The sequence below is a fragment of the Pogoniulus pusillus genome, chromosome 14, assembly GCF_015220805.1.
Source record: "Pogoniulus pusillus isolate bPogPus1 chromosome 14, bPogPus1.pri, whole genome shotgun sequence".
Classification (NCBI taxonomy): domain Eukaryota; kingdom Metazoa; phylum Chordata; class Aves; order Piciformes; family Lybiidae; genus Pogoniulus; species Pogoniulus pusillus.
In genome coordinates, this window is record NC_087277.1 from 24,036,361 (window position 1) to 24,055,293 (window position 18,933).

At 42.0% G+C, this 18,933-nt stretch overlaps 2 protein-coding genes across 2 annotated transcripts; both read left to right on the forward strand.

The window, feature by feature from the left end:
* Nucleotides 1-300: 300 nt before the first annotated feature.
* Nucleotides 301-3,870, forward strand: LOC135181095 (fatty acid-binding protein, adipocyte). The gene is made up of 4 exons (XM_064153979.1): nt 301-422; nt 1,680-1,852; nt 2,211-2,312; nt 3,638-3,870. Exons 1-4 carry the CDS (start codon nt 350-352, stop codon nt 3,686-3,688), a joined length of 399 nt encoding a protein of 132 aa, XP_064010049.1. The 5' UTR covers nt 301-349; the 3' UTR covers nt 3,689-3,870.
* Nucleotides 3,871-10,470: 6,600 nt separating this feature from the next.
* On the forward strand, nt 10,471-14,669 carry LOC135181096 (myelin P2 protein-like). The gene is made up of 4 exons (XM_064153980.1): nt 10,471-10,640; nt 12,326-12,498; nt 12,758-12,859; nt 14,419-14,669. The coding sequence occupies exons 1-4, from the start codon at nt 10,568-10,570 to the stop codon at nt 14,467-14,469; spliced, it is 399 nt and encodes a 132-aa protein (XP_064010050.1). The 5' UTR covers nt 10,471-10,567; the 3' UTR covers nt 14,470-14,669.
* Nucleotides 14,670-18,933: the final 4,264 nt, after the last annotated feature.

Sequence of the window (18,933 nt, forward strand, 5' to 3'; positions counted from 1 at the left end):
AACCCTCTGTGGGTTGAGCCTACCTTTTTCCTCTGAAGACAATATGATTTAATTATCTGGCCTTAAGGTGGACTGTACTTGAATGACAAAATAATAAAATGAAACAAGACAGTGATCTTTGTGCTAGTAAGGGCATATGAATAATAACACTATGACCTACTGGCAAAGAAAGGGGAGGAGAGGAAGGAAAACACTGGTCACTGGGTCTCCCTCTTCATTGGTCATCCTAGAACATCATGTGGCCAAGGCTCCTTTTTAAAGATAACTCCTGATCTCCTGGAGCTCATACGGTCCTCCTGTACTGCATTTCTGCTTGATCCTGTGGAAGACTTCTCTCCAGCCTGACAAAATGTGTGAGCAGTTTGTGGGCACCTGGAAGCTCCTTTCAAGTGAAAACTTTGAGGACTATATGAAAGAGCTGGGTGAGAACTGTTATTTGGAGTTGGGGTTTACGGGACAGGGAACTTGCTGATCTTGAACTTTATTCTTTACTTGCTTTTTCTGGCTCTGCTGTTTACCAAGAGGGCTTTAGTCCAACTGTTCTGATCAGAAGGTCTTATATTGGGAACTTGGTTGTTTGAGTTAGTCTCAAATTCCCATAACAGAGAAGAAGAACCTTGATGGTGAGAAATAGTTTTGTGTAAGTCAGGTCTATGCATGCCTAGTTAGCAGTGTTATAAATGGATGTGAAACACTGCACTGCAATATTTTGTGTGGATTAGCTTTTATCCTTGGACATAGAACTTGATGCAATGCTTGAATGCAGCTCCTCTGTGTCTGAAAGCAACACACCTAAAATCCATTATACTGTGCTGGACTAGGAGACTGATTAATTGTCACAGCTGCTATAGTGAATGAAACTGTGACTGCCTCCAGTGAATATTAGCAAAGAAAATTGCATGGATTCATGCTAATACTTGCAAAAGATGTGAGGGATAACACTCTTCTCTGAAGGTGTAGACTTCTTGCTTAGAATTAAAATTGGGCTTTAAAAGGTTTGCAAAGTCTTTCAATGTGCAACAAGTACAGGGTAAGTTGCAGCGGTTGGATGGATACTTGTTAAAAAGCTGGGGGCAAGTATTTGCAAATGAGGGGTGAAACACTTGCTGAGACTTATGCAGCATTCAGACAGCTTCCAGTGAGACTCTGTTACTCCTAATCTTTACCCCAGATTTTACTCAGGACATAAGCATTGCCAACTATTTTTCAATCATTTCCTTTTATTCAGCCTAGCTGCTGATAAATATAAAAAGCCTTGTATTTTTTTCCCCTTGATTGTTTGTTTGGGTTTTGTGGCTTAGCAACTCACATCTATTTGTGCTTATTTAGTTTTAGCTACAGGTATCATACAAGTTAGTGTACAAACCACTGCAGTTACACCAAACAACTGCATGTGCAAATATATGGCATTAAAATCTTGCTTCAGTCTTTAAAATGTTGCTTGTACTATTCTGGCAGTGCCAGAGCAGAGAATTCCCTTACATCATCCCATCTGGCTTGGTGTACAACCATATCAAGCTAACGAGATAAAACCTCTGAAACACAGAATCAACAAAAAAATCAGGAAGAATTAGTGAAATCAGCACTGAGGTCTTTCCCCAGCAAAACAAAAACAAGCAAAAAAAACCACAAAAAAACATTGAGTAAAGATAAATATTTCAGACTCCTCTGTCTTACAGGTGTGGGGTTTGCTACCAGGAAAATGGCTGGTGTGGCCAAGCCCAGTGTAACTATCAGCGTCAATGGTGATGTGATAACCATCAAAACAGAAAGTACCTTCAAAAATACAGAGATCTCTTTCAAGCTGGGTGAAGAGTTTGATGAGACCACAGCAGACGACAGAAAAACAAAGGTGAGTCCAAAACCATCGCTTTCCAATTGCACCCCTTAAAATGGGAGTGGGAGCAGGAGGATGGAGTTGTGACTTTTGAGACCTGGTGCAGAAATGTTGGCTGTGCTGTTAGGGCATGGAAATAGCCCTCTGGAGCGGGTTTCCCATGGAGGAGGTGGAGTCACCATCCTTGGAAGTGTTCAAGAAACATGTGGACGTGGCACTTAGGGATATGGTTTAATGGCCATGGTGGTGTTAGGTTGATGGTTGAATCTGATGATCTTGGAGGTCTTTCCAATCTAAACAATTCTATGATTCTCCCCACCCCACAGCACTCTGATGAAACAGGCACAGTTTGTTTTTTCTTTCTTTTTGGCAGAATGTCATAACTCTAGACAATGGCACTCTGACCCAGGTGCAGAAGTGGGATGGAAAACAGACTATCATAAAGAGAAAAGTGATGGATGGGAACCTGGTGGTGGTACGTTCATTTTTGTTACCTAATGACTGAATTCAGCATGAAGAATTCATGTTGGGCAGATGCATAGCAGTGGATTCATGGGCAATGAAAGCGTCTGAAAGGGCTCTCAGAGCTTGCTGAGAAGTCTCTGAATGAGTCTGGAGTGTACATGAAAACGGAATGCTGTTAAACTTAAGGAATGGTATGGAGCTGCCTGTTCACTATTCATAGCAAGACACTCTTGGGAAAGGGTAGGAATTAAGAAACAACATCCCTATGAGGAAAAGTCTTATATACTGGAATTTTGTGTCATGGACAGCATTGGCAAAATCCATGTAAAGTGTGTCCACTCTCTGATGATGCAAAATACTCCAGGCAACCTCCAGGAAAGACTCAGCAGCCCTCTGTGGGAACCATTCTGTGTACCATCAACAGTTGTTCAATGCTATGTTGTTATATCAAAACAAAAACCCAATGAACAAACAAACAAAAAAATCCCTCTGTCTCTGAGCTCTGTAGGTTGGTATTATCTGTTCAAGGAGTATTGAGCTTGATTTGGTGCCAGTGAGGCTCACCTGTACTTTGGGGCTTCCCAGCACTGCCCTCCAGTTCTAGGAAAAGTACTTTGAAGACTCTGGGAGTGGCCTAAAAACTGTGTTCGTAAAAGGCAGCTAAGACTCCTACGTGCTGCAAAACAATACACATACATGAATGCCCTGAAGAGTTGTTCCTTCCTCTAGAGAAAAATAACATGTCTATAAATTTCATATTTAAAATTCCCTGGATAGGGACCAGAGGAGAACAAGTACAAATTATTTTTCACAACAAATTTCTAAAGAAAGGTTGAACAAAACAGTTTGATTAACAGAAAAATAGATGAGGACAGAGCCTAACATGCAGAGGCTGACACCAGCAGCTGCAAGCCTGAAAGCTGCATGGGACTCTTTCTCTGTATGTGTGGGTATGAGTTGTGCACACGTGAAGAAGACAAGCCACAGCTGAAAAAGCTGAAAGGAAACAAGAATAATGCCCAGCTCCAGAGTGCAATCACCCTCCACAGAAGTCCTAGGAGCCTTCTTTAGAAGTTTTTAAGAGGAGATTAGAAATCTCCTGAGGGTTGCTGGAGCAGTCCTTTGATGCTCTTTCAGTCTTATGTTTGTATTTCAGACTTCTGTTTCTGAAGCTCTCAAACTTGACTTTCACTCTTTTAGCAAGTGGTTATACAGGAGGAGAAATACATTTTTTTCCCATTACACTGGCTCCCAATGGAAAAGTAATTCTTTACCTCCTAACTCACAGACATTTAGTAAGTGTCAAAATCTGATAAAATTTGCCTTTCTTTCCAGGAATGCTCCATGAATAATGTTATGTCCAAAAGAGTTTATGAAAAAGCATGAAGAAGTCATCTTCTCACAGGACTAATGCTTAAAGCTGCAGAAAACCAACTTAGCCAAAGGAGAAAAACTCTACAAAGCCATTTTAAAGAGAACTGTACTTTTTACAGCTATATCCCAAAGCAGTTACATGCAGCTAGTCTATTCTGTTGTGGCCATTCAATAAAGTGTTCAGCTTTCTACAACCCGTGTTTGTGCTGGAGTTTGTCAGAAAAAGGTTTGAGGAGGACAAAACATGCAAAGGGATGCTGCTCAGGAAGGTATTATGTGAGACCTAGTGCCACACTTGCGAACTGTGACCCACCTCACTGTTGAAAGAGAATTGGAGATGATCCAAGTGAGTGGTACTTGCTGTGTGACAGTGACAGATTTAGACTGAAACATAACATCCAGTGATCTCTGTGTGTGAGCTACCCACTGCAAGGAATCTGTGCACAGCAAGAGGAATAATGGGGCTGTTTTTCTTGGCTTCAAGCCTGCTCCTGGTGCAGAGAGGAGGAGGATGACTGTGGATGCCCAGTGTTGGTTTCCAATCTGAGCAGGTGCTGTGGTTTAATCCCAACTGGAAACTAAACTGTGCCCTCTATCTGCTCCTCTCCCAATAGGACAGGAAGGAGGACTGAGGGGGGAAAAAACAAGTAAAATTCTTGAGTTGAGATAAGAAAAATGTAAAAACTGAAATAACATATAATGCTAAATTATAATAGTAGTTGTAATGAAAAGGAATATAAGAAGAGAGAGAGAGAAAAATCCAAAAGAAAGACAAGAGATGCTCAATGCAGTCACTCACCACTCACTCACTGATGCCTGAGCAGCAGTCCATCCCTCCCCAGCCAACTGCTCTCAGTGTCTATACTAAGCATGATGTTCTGTGCTATGGAATATCCCTTTGGCTAGTTCAGATCAGCTGTCCTGGCCATGCTCCCTTCCAGGTCCTTGTGCACCTTCTCAGTGGCAGAGCATGAGAAACTGCAAAGCCTTTAACCTAGCATAAGCACAACGTAGCAACAACAAAGGCATCCATGTGGGATCAATGTTATTCTCACACTCAGTCTGAAACACAGCACTGCACCAGCTGTTAGGAAGAAAATCAACTCTAGCCCAGACACAACCAGGACAACAGGGAACCATATACCTCCACACACACAAATGCCAACAATTTTAAACCTGGGGATCACCTGAAGTAGCTTGTTCTTAAATGTGAAATTAGAGTTGCAGTAGCTCTGAGCTGAGATTGTTTTGCTAATGTCCCTTTCCTTTACATCCATTGCTGTTTATGGTTAGACAAAAAGCCTTGAATTAAGAATCATAGCTTTGAAAGTACTCTCAGGCTTGCTAAAAGCCTGTGGAAGTTTGCTTGTGGTGCAATCTTCTTTATGAATTTTCTGCTGGCTTATTAGAACAGCCTTGGGACCACAAGCATCTTTAGATGCAAAGCCCATGGGACAACATGTTTCTCAATGCTTCATATTCTCAAACTACCTTCTCCTGCTGCTCTTAGACCTGGCCTTTTATTTTAAAAGCTTCACATCCCCAGAATCCCTGATTTTTACACCTCAGATAACTCAAACAAAAAAGCCTGGACAAGGAGAGTCTGAAAATGTGTGCAGTAACCACAAACTGTGAACTTAATATATCTCAAGGTTCATGGTCAAGATCTGTGAACAAAATTCCACATATTCCTGAGGTTCCTGAGGGCAGCTGTCAGAGGTGAAAGTTGTGAGTCCCTACTGGCAGCAGTAGAGACCTCGTATACTTGAACTTTCCTCTGCATGACTCAGACTGTTCCCAAGTTTCTGTGCTATTAATATGACTGGAGAGGGGGAAAGAAAAAGAGGAACTTCTACCCTCTGGGTGAGCTACAGAGTCATTCGAGAGCAGTTCCAAAAGACTCTCAGTCAATCTTGCAGAGAGTGTTAAAAAAGCTACAAGCAGTGCCAGAAATCCTACATGAAGGAGATGATAAGAAGCAGCAACATTGACCTAAATGAGCTATAAAAAGACATTGAAGATGCACCCATAGTTAAATTTGCCACAGATATGGAAATGCTGTGCTTCGGAGGTCGAATTTCCAATATGCAGATAGCAGCCTTAGTTTTCCAGAATCTTACATTCTTAATAAAGCCTGCAGTTACAATTGCAACCTTCACAGCCTGAGGTAATCTCTTCTGAAGGCATCACCATGTATTTCAGCACCTGATGAATAAATGCAGGCTTTGTGAATGCAACAATCACATAAAACTTCAATGTTTGGAAATGTCAATAAAGTGACATTCTCTCTAAAGCCTTTAAGAGGGCCAATGCCATTATAAAGTATTAGTGATGTTTTTTTTCTCAGAGTATGTCTGAAATCTGTTCTCTGAAGAAGGTGAAAATTTATTCTCTGAAAATAGGCAGCAGCCTAGTGACTTCTTGAATAAGTGGAGATAGTTCCTCTCTGGTAAACGAAGGTTTGTGCTCTCAGACCTGGGTGGAGGTGACAGCACACGTCACAGAATCACAGAATGCATAGGCTTGGAAGTGACTCTCAAAGGCCCAACCAACCTGCAGTGAGCAGGGACATCTTTAACTAGATGAGTTGCTCAGGCACCCATAAAGATCAATCTTGTGTGTCTCCAGGGATGGGGTCACAACACATCTCTGGGAACCTGTTACAGTCAAGAACCTCTCATTTCTAAAGGGAAAGGCAGAGTAGAGCCTTTTCCTTGACTGCAGAGCAGCACAGGTCCTCCTCTCTTCTCCGTAGTGCTGGACTGTTCTCCAGAAATCAGACACTATCAATTGCATTCCTCTCTGAAACAGCAGGATCTCACTAAACATCTACACACCTGGTAGGCAGTGCTCTTAATGCAGTAGGCACCTTTGAATGCTGAAAGGAGGAGACCTTTGTCCACTAAAGTGTTTGCTCACTACTCCCTTACAGGTTCCTAAACAATGAGAGGGAAAGGAGACTCACACCCACAGCTGTTCAGGAGAAAAATGAAGCAAGACTTATTCTGAGCTTTGACCTTTCTGCTGTTTTTCTGGCTTTCTTTTAACTCTTTGTTTCCACTCAAAGGAACTTACAGTAGTTTGACATCCTGGATAGTCAAACCTGATGTGTGCCTAGCTTTGCAGTTTGCCCTGAGCTGTTGCCCATTCCTCTGGTTCTCCTGGTTCAGTCTTGGTGTGGTCTCATTGGATGCCCCAGCTAAGAAAATAAAGGGCTATTTGCACCCTCCAATGTAGCTATTGGGAAGAAACAGACTGCTGGCCTTGTGTTCCAAGCTGATCTCTTGTCTCTGTAAAGTCAGTGTTGAAACATCCTTGGTGTCCTCACAGCAAGGCAGACATGTAGCCTCTTCTCTGCTTTTATTTCTGTTTACTTTATTGCTCTCCTAGGAATTCAATTTAGACTAGGTTTTTTTTTGCAATGAATTTGCCCAGATCACATTTCCTTTAAAGACATTGACATAAAGTTACTTTCCTTATTTATTTAAATACTCTCCCTACATTTTAAGCTCACTTTTAAAATCAGTTTTTACTATTACCTCTACTACTGCTTCACAATCTCCAAATGTATTGATTTCAAACCTTGTTTTACTTCAACCAGAAGCAAAAAAAAAGGGAACCAAAGCCCCCTCTTATCACATGTTCTCACTGACCCTGACCTTTTTCCCCTTTAAATAGAAAAAAAAAAGATAATGTTTCCCACAGGAATTATTTCTACTAAGATATAATTCCCTGCTTTTCTTCTTTCTAGACTGTAAATCCTTTAAATGAAAGTGCTGTTTTTTCTTAGTGACAAAGAGATAGATGGTAGCAATGTCAACATTGTTTGAGTCTGTTTAAGACTGGGGTTTTGTCTGTATAAATAATTCTCTGTCACTTTTGTTCTTAAGGTTACTGGTACTGCAGTATAGCTCTTCTGTTCTGACTCATCTGCTCTTGAATTTCTCTGGGCCTGGCTTTACAACACCCCAATCATCTTTTCTTTCCTAAAGGCAGCAGCATTTTCTTGTTCAGCTGTCTTTATGTGGCTTAGACAGCTAAATGAAAGAACTAAGAATGCCTGAGGAGCAACGGTAGAATATTTCCATATTACTCCTTGAGAAATAATGGATAGTTTCATTTAGGAGGAGCTTCCTCATTTCCAAAGATTGGATGAAGTACACAAATTTAGACAAAATGTGATTTAATGCATCTCTGCTTTAGAAAAGCTTTGTGTGGACAACACTTCAGAGACTGATATTCATTTATAGATTACAGACACAGCGTCTGCTTCCTACTGTGGGGGAGGAAGACTTCTTCTTTGCTGTCCTTTTCAATCATTCTAGGCTTTCCCTCCCTACACTGCTGCATAATTAGAGCTGAACAGCAATGGGAAGATCTGTTCAGCTTACTCTTACAAATGTTGTGACTAATAGGAAAAAAACTTTTTGCATGTACTAAAATCTGTGACTTAAGATTCTCTTATTTTCTCACAACTGCAGCTGTCAATATTTCTACTGCTCAAGCTCTATTGTTTCCCTGTTCAAGGCCTGGAATACAAACCCTATGAGGAGAGGCTGAGGGAGCTGGGGTTGTTTAGCCTGGAGAAGAGGATGCTCAGGGGTGACCTCATTGCTCTCTACAACTACCTGAAGGGACATTGTAGTCAGGTGGGGGGTGGTCTCTTCTCCCAGGCAACCAGCAACAGAACAAGGGGACAGTCTCAAGTTGTGCCAGGGGAAGTATAGGCTGGAGGAAGTTCTTGCCAGAGAGAGTGATTGGCATTGGAATGGGCTGCCCAGGGAGGTGGTGGAGGCACTGTCCCTGGAGGTGTTCAAGAAAAGCCTGTCTGAGGCATTTAGTGCAGTTGACTGGCTAGGGCTGGGTGCTAGGTTGGACTGGCTGATCTTGGAGGTCTCTTCCAACCTGGTTGATTCTATGATTCTTCAATATGACACCTTTCAGATGGGACTCAGTCTTCATACTCTTTGGCCCAGCATCAGCTCCACCTCACTCTTTCTCACTAAACACAAGAAATTTGGTCCCACAACCTATAATCCCAGTGTCACTCCATCCTTAGAATGCAAAGCTGAAAAGTCATATGTCAGGAAGTGTAATGATGCAAAAAAGACAAACAGGCATCTGTTGTCCACATAAATAAGAGAGAGACTATCTAATCCTCTCATGCAGCAAGCAATAGCTTTCTTGAGGAAGACAGCTTAGGAAGGAGAAGGATGGAATTACAGTTCATGTGGTCTTACACTAAATAAGTTTCAGACAGTTTGAAGTGTCTTGAATTACATCACTTTAAATTCCTCCTTGTCAACTATCCACAGCTTATGGATTTGCTCTTTCTGTCTGGTTTTTACTAACCACAAGGAAGTAATTTTAAAAAAGCCTTTGAAAATTCAAACTCAGACTTTCCAAGCTCTGAAACTCAACTTTGTGGAAGAGGCTCTGAGAGTCCTGGTGGACATCAAGCTGAATATGAGCCAGCAATGTGCCATTGTGGCAAAATCATCAGATAATGCCTTGAGGAGCTGCATTAGGAGAACCTGCAGGTTGAGGGAGGTAACCCTTCCCCTCTACTCAGCACTGGAGAGGCTGGGTCCAGTTCTGGGCTTCCCAGGACAAGGGAGATGTAATCCTAGGGAAGTTGTGGAGTCTCTTCATGTGAACAGGGAAACTTGAAGAAATCTGGCAGTAGTAGGACACATGTGAATGCAATGCCACATAGGACTGTACTGGCTTAAATCTGCCCTTAACACTGTGACAGCCCAACTGTCCAGCTGCAGAAAGGCAACAGGACAGCAGTGTATGGCTTCACCCAGTAAAACTCCTCACCTCTCACCAAGTGGCTCTGAAATGAGACTAAGCCCTTTGATGACCCATCCTCTGTTCACACCATTCACCTGTCAAGCACAGGGGCTGATCTCAACAAAGGCACTGATCTTCTGATGTGAAAGAAGTGGGAAAGCAAAGTTTGGCTGCTTCTTCTCTTTGCAGTGCTGCCTGGAGGACATGCAGGGAAGAACCCATAGCTTGGGATCATTGCTCTGATGCAAAGGGAGAAAACGGAACTGTGTGATTTCATTCTGCCTTTAAATGATAAAACACAGAGACCCTTCCCAGAATGAATTCTCAAAATAAAGAAATATCCAACACTACAATGTACAGGTCTCCTCCAAATCCACATGCCTTTGATCTACCTGATTAGCACACAGGGGACAATAGTGGTAATACTCGCTACAAGGTTCCCAAGCAGAGCAAGTGGAAAGGATGCTGCTGATCTCCCTGCTATCCAATGCAGGCTCTGCAAATAGTTCAAAGCTGCAGCAGGAGGGGTTTAGACAGGGTATTAGGATGCATTTCTTTTCATCAGCTTTTGAATTTCTAAGGCAGTTGGACCAGATGATCATTGCGGATCCTTTCCAACTGATATCTTCAGTTCTGTCCTAGTTTAGCCTAGTCTTTCTGTGTGGTGGTAGCAGTAGAATGGCATTGGAAGGACAGTCAGAGCTCAGTTCATATGGATTCAGTGCTTTTGTCCTTGGTAGCTCCATTTTGCTGAGACCCTGATGCAGTGTCCTCTGACTGCTCTGTGGACGTAGTGATCACCTCATCTCTCTGTGCCAACATGCTCCTCAGTGTCTTGATCTATTCAGTTGAGGAAGCCAAGCCAGGCGTCACCCGGAGCCTTGGTACTGGCAGAGCTGCCTTGGACAAGATGCACATTGTCCTGCCCTGGCACTGCCTCTCCTATTGGCCCGTCCTGCCCGCTACAGGGACTGGGCATCTTTAAAAGGAGGCCAGGGAGATCTGAGTCAGGCACACGACCTTGCTGACTCCCACCAACTGCTGCTGTGGCCGCTGCCCCTCTCTGCAGGACCACTGCCTGGCAAAGCCTCTACAATGTGTAACCGATTTGTGGGAACCTGGAAACTCATCTCCAGTGAAAATTTTGATGACTATATGAAAGAATTGGGTGAGAAATGATCTTTCTTTGTATTTTTTTTTTAAACTAAGCTTTCTTTGGGAATGTCTCTTCTTCACCTTATGCTTTGCTCATGGATAATACCTCCTTACTGACCATGAAAGCAATTTAACTATTTTCCACACGTAATATAATTTCTTTCCCTTAGCATCTAAAATGGAAAACCAGAAAGGTAGGTGCTGAGCAGCTGTAATAAATTCACTTCTGTCTCACTCAACTGACCAAATCTGGTCTGTTTTTTGTAATAAAGAGAATCTATAGAGATGCTGCATTGTTTATATATTTCTTGGTCACACTCATGACTTGTGATAATTTACAATATATAATGGAGCTGATGTCTCGTGACACTAGTTTCAGAAGTCTAAATCCTATGAATGAATCTATCTGTTACCAAAGAATGCCAGGAATGTAATAAATTAGGCATTGTTTTTCATTTTAATGCTGGCTTCTTTCGTGTGTAACAAGTGCACAGTCAGCTACAGCATTGCTTTTGCTATAGAAATGATACATTGAAACACTGGCTCTCTTTATCTGAAAAGTTAAAGTGAGTAACAACAGAATGGCAGTTAATTAACCAGACTAAATGTGGGATGAGAATCCGGCTACAGATATTTTTCTGAAGATCTGAACAGTGCTGTTTGGTATAGAATAATCACTGCAAATAATCACACACTTTGCAGACAACTCTATAGCCTTTTAAACAGCTTTTCATCTGGGTATAGCACAGCATTAACAGAGGCAATAACTTCAGCTACCCTCTTTCTACTTAGAATCATAGAATCATAGAATTAACCAGGTTGGAAGAGACCTCCAGGATCATCCAGTTCTACCTAGCACCCATCCCTATCCAATCAACTAGACCATGGCACTAAGTGCCTCATCCAGTCTTTTCTTGAATACCTCTAGGGTTGGCGACTCCACCACCTCCCTGGGCAGCCCATTCCAATGGGCTTCTATAAAGCAGTGATACATCATCAGTGGCCCTCATTCCGACTTGCCCCAGACCTCACAGTCTGTAGACAATGGACTTAACTGGAAAGCACTAGGCAATACAAAAAGCTTTTGACATGGGATTTTTCCTGAAGCTTTCTGCAGCTTTGTGCTCCCATACTTCAACACCATTCATGGCTCAGACTTGTGCTTTTCACTCAGTTTTAGATTTAAGGATCCTTAAGAGATGTCAGAAGCAACCAGGGAATTGCCTGATCTCCAGTATGATGTAATGAACAAGAACTAGCATATTGGCAGTTCAGCATCCAGTTTCTTCCATGCAGCTGGTTAATAAAAGTGCAGATTCTCAGATCTGTCAAAGGTTTGGGGTTTTTCTAATTATTTTTGCAAGCCTTTATGGGAAATAGACCTTTCCTCTGAATTTTTCTGCCCAGTCTGTCTGTACACAAATTCCTGCAGATTTGTATCCATCCATCTTTCTCCTTAGCTCAATGTAGATGAGTGTGTGCTCAAGTGTACCTTTATATCTTGCTGAGAGTGCACTCTACCACATGATGTTCCCTCATCCTCCAAGCACAGTAGTTCCACATTTGAAGTCTCACCTGAATCAATCACAAAAGTGTTCAAGAAGGAGCTGTGCTTTATTCTTTCACTGAAGATTTATGGGAGGATACTGAGTTTGTTGCTTGTTAGAATGTAATAATAGTCTTGTTTCTGATTTCCAGGAGTGGGCTTAGCTACCCGGAAACTAGGTGGCCTGTCAAAGCCTGATGTGATCATCAGCATGAAAGGGGACATAATAACCATCAGGACTGAAAGCACCTTCAAAAACACAATGACCTCTTTCAAACTGGGCCAGCAGTTTGATGAAACAACACCAGATGACAGGAAAGTGAAGGTATGGGAAATCTCTGAGTGCTTCTAGACATCTCCTAGAAGGGCACTAGAAGGATTTTTTTCTTACCCTTTTAGTGCACTCTGAGTTTTCCAAACTACTCAAAGAAAGCACTAAAAGAAGAAATAACGTGATGGTGGAACCGATGTTACTAAACTTGTTGCTAGCCAAGAATGTGTATCTGGCTGAACATAAAGTGAGTTGCTACTCAACTCTGCAAGGCTTGGACTGCAGTTTGAAATTCTTCTCTTGGCCTTTGCAGAGTGTTGTAACCTTGGAGAAAGGGGCACTGGTGCAAGTGCAGAAGTGGAATGGTAAAGAGACCACGATAAAGAGAAGACTTGTTGATGGGAAAATGGTGGTGGTAAGTTCACACTCCCTGTACACTGATGAAGATCAGAAAGATTAAGCCTTCAGTTAGGTTCTGTCTAAACAGGCTGACAGTTTTGTCTTTCCCTTTGGCTTGTGAGAGAAATTAAGAAGGAGAAAATGGGAACTAGCTTAGGAAAGAAGCTGGAAGGAAATAAATGCTGTTCCATACAGCAAATTGTCTTTATTATACCAGCAGACCTACAGCATACTTACTACTCTCAAGATTAAAAGAAATGAGGTTTCCAAGTAGGAGTAACCTGTGAAATGCAAATAAAATTTGCAAGTTGCATACTGGTCCCACTGGAGTGCCTCTTTCCTTTCTCCTATCTTTGGAATAAAGCCAGTCTAAGTTAGAAAACTGGTTTTACACCTTTTCCCACTTCTATTTCCTCATGGAAAACCATGTGTGCATATGTGTGCATGCTGGGCACTTCAAGTGGGTGCTTGAGATTTTATGTGTGAAAGCCAGCACCTCTGTGCCCACACCTGCCTGCATGGCAACCTGAACAGGAAACTGTCAGGTCCTAACAGCTCCTCTGAAGCATCCACCATGGTGAGGGGACCAAGTCAGGGACTGGGGAATGGTTACTTTCCCCTAATTCCCATTCAACCTTCCTTTCTCTAGTAGCCATGTGAAAGCCATGGGTTGACCAAGCCAAGGTGATAACACATTTTAGGGACCCTAGATGTAAGATTTCACTTATTAATTAATAAAAGTACTTTGTTACTTTGTTCCTTAAAGTGCTTTAAGAGTGGAGCCAAACTAATTTTGGCAACTTGTTTGAAATCAGCAGCATTACACCTTTACATGCTAGCTTGTGCTGACTCTGTGTTGTTTTAAGTTCCCGTGCAGGGTGATTTGCAACTCATGGCTACATTTCTGTGTTAAGTTTTACTAATTCTTACATCATCTTTGCAAAACAGAGAAGCAGAGCCTCTCTCCCACCACTGTCCTGACATTTGCCCCTTGCCTCAGAAAAGCTTCTGGAGAAGGCCTCATATTTGGCAGACGAATGAGGTCTTTGTTAATCTCTTGTCACCTCTGTTGCCCGCATCCTGTGGCCTTGAGTCAGCAGGAGCTGCTGAAGGCTGCTGAGGTGAGAGGGTCAGGATAAATATTTTGTGACTCATATGTCCAAAGATTTTTAGGACAGAAGCTTGACCTCTGAACTACCCAGGCTACTTCTGCTTCCACAAATAATCCTGTGTAAAATTGAAAGTGTTGGTGAGCCATGGTATGCTAAACTACGTCAGCTGATATTTCTGTCAAGCCAGCAATAATATAAAGGAAGGTAAATTTCTTTTGGAAGCTAAGCCTAATTTTGCAATCTCTGTCATTATATGCAACTTAATTAACTCTGAAGATTTTAAAAGAAGCTACTCCATCTGCAATACAAAAATAGCTTTGCTGTTCTCTCTCTCAAAAAAGAGATCTGTAAATATGTAAAGCTGGCTGTGACATCTGAATTTTCATTGGCTTCAAAAGGTACTGTGACAGACACAACTACTGTCAGCAAAAGGTCTGTATTAATCTTTGCCTTTGTGCCTTAGGAGTGTGCCATGAAAGGAGTTGTCTGCACCAGAGTCTATGAAAGAGTGTGATGAAATCCCCTCTCTGCACCATACTGGGACTGGCTTTTAAAACTCAGCTTAGTTCAGTGGCTGAAGCCTCATGCACTGTGTTTCTTTATTTCCTTATTTCCTTTCATTGGGAAAGTGACTACACTATAATTTGATGTAGCCATAGTGTAACTAATCCAAAGTATTGTGGTGATCCAATAAAAGCTTCTCAACACATTAAATAGAGTGTTTGTCTCTGCATGAATAGTTTAAGTTTTCTTTCTTGGATGGTGCCATCTTTTCTGTTGTTCCTATCACACCGTTTCTGACTAAAAGGGTGAAATACAACTGATCTGCCTCTGAGAAAGGGTTAACACTATGCTATGTCCTTGATTGGTGTAAAAGTTGCCATTTTGTGGATTCAATATTCCTCTCTTGTGAAAGATTTTATTGCTGAATAGTTCAAAATCCTTATCACCAGGATTTTTGATTTCCAGTATGATTTATTGTTTCAGCATTGTGGTTTTACTACCGCCCAAAACATTTTTACTTCTTTCAGTACCACTTCTCACATCCTGCCATTTCTTCGGAAGAGAACAGTTACTTGAGGGGGGTGGGGGGGGTGGGGGTGTGAAATAGAGTATATTCCATGTTTGTCTGTCAAAAGAGCTCTTAACTTATGAAATGAGGTGTGGATCAGGTGTGAATGAACTCCAGAAATCTTGAGGCTTTGTTTTGGAAAGTGCTCAGGAACTCAATCTACTTCTAGCATAGCACTAAAGCATGCGCTTAATGTCATGAACACAGGAGAGATTTTGTTGGGTAGAGTTTGCTACCCAGCCCATCTCAGTAGCTAAGCTGTTGATTCCCTCCCATTGCATTTACACTGCTTTTAACTAAGGAAAGCCCAGAGAAATCAAACATAGACTTTTGGAAATCTATGTAATTAAAAAGCACTGCAGTAGCTTATGAATTTTTGCTTTCATCAGCCAGTGTTCTGTAGCACTACTACATTCAGACTAATGACATGAAGACATTTCTCCCTTGTTTAATCTCCATGTCATCAAGAGGAGCTCTCTCTGCATTTTCTGTGGGTTAAATCAACTGTGAGAGGTGTGTGTATTTTTTTAGGGGTCATTTGGAACTGATGTGAACCTTTGCCTACTGGTTTTGCAGTCAAGAATATAATTGCTCAAGGCTAAGCGGATGATAGAGAGATCCTGAGTGTCAGAATCTAAATCTGTGTGGCCAGGCAGGTAGCTAAGAGATGAATATCATGTGTGAATGCAAAATGTACAGGTCACCTTTCTTCTGCATCCATCACTGGAAAAGCCATACTCTGGATCTAGCAGTGGATATTCTTTTATGTAGATGCAGACTACCTTGAGACAGCTGCTAGAAGGATGCATGCTACAATTATGAGCTCAGATAAATATGAGAGGTTTATGGACAGCATTTTTAGGGAAGAGTTTATCCTGGTCTCTAACCTAAATGGAGGGAGAATTTTTCATCTTTAGCCTAACTATTAAAAATCATCTATGTGAGCATCAGCGCTTCTGTGATTCCAAGTCCTCATTGTATAAGTACAAGGAATAGAGGCAGCATGATACTCCTTGTATCATCTTTTGCAAACAGATTGTAGTCACATATTTGAAGCCAAGATCATCCACCAGGCTTCTGTAAGAACAGCCACAGGCTCACAGGCTGTCAGGGGTTGGAAGAGACCCAAAGAGATCATTGAGTCCAACCTCCCTACCAGAGCAGGACCACACAGTCTAGCTCAGGTCACAGAGGAACACATCCAGACAGGCCTTGAAAGTCTCCAGAGAAGGAGACTTCACAACCTCTCTGGGCAGCCTGTTCCAGTGCTCTGTGACCCTTACAGTAAAGATGTTCCCCCTTGTGTTGAGGTGGAACCTCCTGTCATACTGTATGAACTGGTTTTGTAGGTGAGCTTCACTTTATTCTCCTATAATCTTAACAGACACCTAAACCCATATTTCTTATAGCTCAAAATCTGCCATGGTCCTAAATTGATATATTAATCTGGATTTTTACTCTGTAGCTTCTGCACTCACTCCGCTTGCAGTGCAACACATTCCCAGAGAGGCTTCCAGAGCTGCCCAGTCTGGCTCTGGGAAGATGGAAGTTGTCCAGAACCTTTTCAGCAGAGCTCTGCTCCCATCCCTGGATAGCAGGCAAAGGATAAGCTACTGCTGCTAAAAAGCTCTGTATTTCCTTTGCTTTTCCTGTTGCAACCTGTTAATGCTTCTCTGAGGTTAAGTGGAAAATTTTCCTCTCTGATAAAATATTCATTTTTAGCTTTTTATTTCCTTTTCTCAAGGAAATAAATGTCCACTTCAATACAAAATGGGGTTTTCTTCCAGCTCTTGAAACAGTAACAAAAGAAAAAGAAAAGAAGCCCAAACAAACGCGCCAAAGAACTGCTCACTTTGTCCTCATTTCTTTACTCACTCTCTTTTTCTTTTCTGTGACATCACCCATCTCTCTTCTCCTCATGGAACTTTTAATTGCATTTCTTTTTGCAGAGATGTGGGATTACAATAATGACAGGTTTGAGGCTTTTTAGTTTCTAAATAAACGGAGTTCTGCTATTAGGAGCCGAGTACTTGGCACTTGCACTCTACACAAAGGTCACTTAAAAATGTCATGAGAGCTGGAGACTTTCCCAAACAGGAAAAGTGCAACAGAACTGATAGTGTTGAAGGCAAAAAACAATAAGGCAGGTGGTACAAAGCAGCACAGAAATGGAGTGCTTTGGGACACTGGTGTCCATAAAGCAGTCCTTGGGGTCTCCAGGAGAATTCTGGAGTAGTCTCAAGGTCTTTTTGCATCTTGCTGTAAATTAGTTTTACTTCTTTCCTAAACTTTTTATATGAAACAGATCATTATGGGATGAACATTTAGAACAAGGCATGATGCCTGTGCATTCACTTTGACAAGCAAGGACATTGGCCATTTCCATGGCTTGGGTGTGCACTTAATCTAGAAATATTAGTAGCCTAATGCTGGTGTATAAACTGCTTTATTTAAAGCAATCAGCTTGATCTAGTGCCCACCCCAGAAAACAAAAGCCTGACAACCACACTCACACTCTCCTCCCATCAGGCACTCTTCCCAAGACTGCTGTAAGAGTCTGGATTTACCTGCATCTCCCAGCGTTGTGAGAAACATCTTCATGTGATATATTCCTCTTCCAACTGACACAGACCTGCCAGCACCACCTGCATCTGCCCTGCCTGACATCTCTTGGGGCAGGAGAAGCAAGCTGCATGCGAAGAGTCCTCCTCAGCCCCAGTGCTCCCACAGAGAATGCTGAAATCAAATAAAAGCTGTGTCTGGACTTCAGTTATCACAGAATTACACAGATTACACAGACTACCACAGATTTGCCCTAGACTGGGCAGAATTTGGCAGTTTCTGACAGCAAGCATCTTTAGGTGGTGTATAGCTAAACCTGGAATACTGTACCTCCTACCCTGGCCTTTTCCACACAGAGTGGAGCAGAGAGGAGACGCAAAGCCACAGATTCTCCTGTAAGTGAATCTCTCTCCCTGCTGACATCTCAGGCATTAACTTTGAACTTCCCTTGGCTGTTTTAGGAAAGTTCATTGCAGGAGAGCAACTGTATTCCTTCAAAGTGAATTCAGGCTCTTCCAGGGGCCCAGCACATGGCCTTTGCTGATATCTCACAGAGAAACCTTGTCACCTATTGGGATAATTTCACTAGACAGCCAATGTATGTCAGAGCAGTTCTAGAAATGACACAGATTTGGGGAGGGGGATTAGACTCTGTGATAGTACTTCATAAGAAGTCCTCACTACTTACCACATTTCTTTAGAGAAACATTGTTATGCTGATAAACACTGTGCTGCATAGAAATTGTTCAACTGTGCCTCCTAAGGCATTGCTACCTGCCCTAATTTTCCTTTTGGACCAAAGATTTTCTGTTAATGTCTGAGATCCAAAGGAGTGAAAGGTTAGCACTGAAGCAGTAATCAGTCAGAAACAAACAGGCTGATGCCATGAAAATATCACCTTCAGAAATCCTGGAATTTAGATGCAATCAAGGTCTTTGTTAGAGAGGCAATTAGAGCACATCCTCACCATCTCAAGGAAAACGTTGTGATTGGCTATTGGCCATCCGGCTGCAGATGGGAAACACAAGAAGATGATGTTATTTAGACAAAAGGGCACAACAACATTGGGAATAATGCAGTTCCTGAGACCTAATGGCTACAGAGACAGAAAGCTGTGTCAGACACCATTCATAGGGTGTTTTAAAAGCAGACTGACCTCTTTTTACCTTTTGTGTAGCAAATCAGTGTTGAAACTTTACCTCAAATGATATGAAAAATTCTAAAACTAAACCCAGGAGGAATGTGATGATTTGGGGATTTTGAAGAGTGGGGTGAGTGGTTTGCAACCAAATCTGTTTTCAGGTCCTCAGTGAAGTATTCATTGAAAGGATTTTAAGTACTTTT

Excerpts from the sequence above, each read along its gene's own strand:
- LOC135181095 (XM_064153979.1), top strand. The coding sequence starts at position 350 with ATGTGTGAGCAGTTTGTGGGCACCTGGAAGCTCCTTTCAAGTGAAAAC. Across the intron at positions 1,853-2,210 it reads CAGACGACAGAAAAACAAAG|AATGTCATAACTCTAGACAA; the intron begins GTGAGTCCAAAA and ends TCTTTTTGGCAG. Across the intron at positions 2,313-3,637 it reads TGGATGGGAACCTGGTGGTG|GAATGCTCCATGAATAATGT; the intron begins GTACGTTCATTT and ends CTTTCTTTCCAG.
- LOC135181096 (XM_064153980.1), top strand. The coding sequence starts at position 10,568 with ATGTGTAACCGATTTGTGGGAACCTGGAAACTCATCTCCAGTGAAAAT. Across the intron at positions 10,641-12,325 it reads TGACTATATGAAAGAATTGG|GAGTGGGCTTAGCTACCCGG; the intron begins GTGAGAAATGAT and ends TCTGATTTCCAG. Across the intron at positions 12,499-12,757 it reads CAGATGACAGGAAAGTGAAG|AGTGTTGTAACCTTGGAGAA; the intron begins GTATGGGAAATC and ends TGGCCTTTGCAG.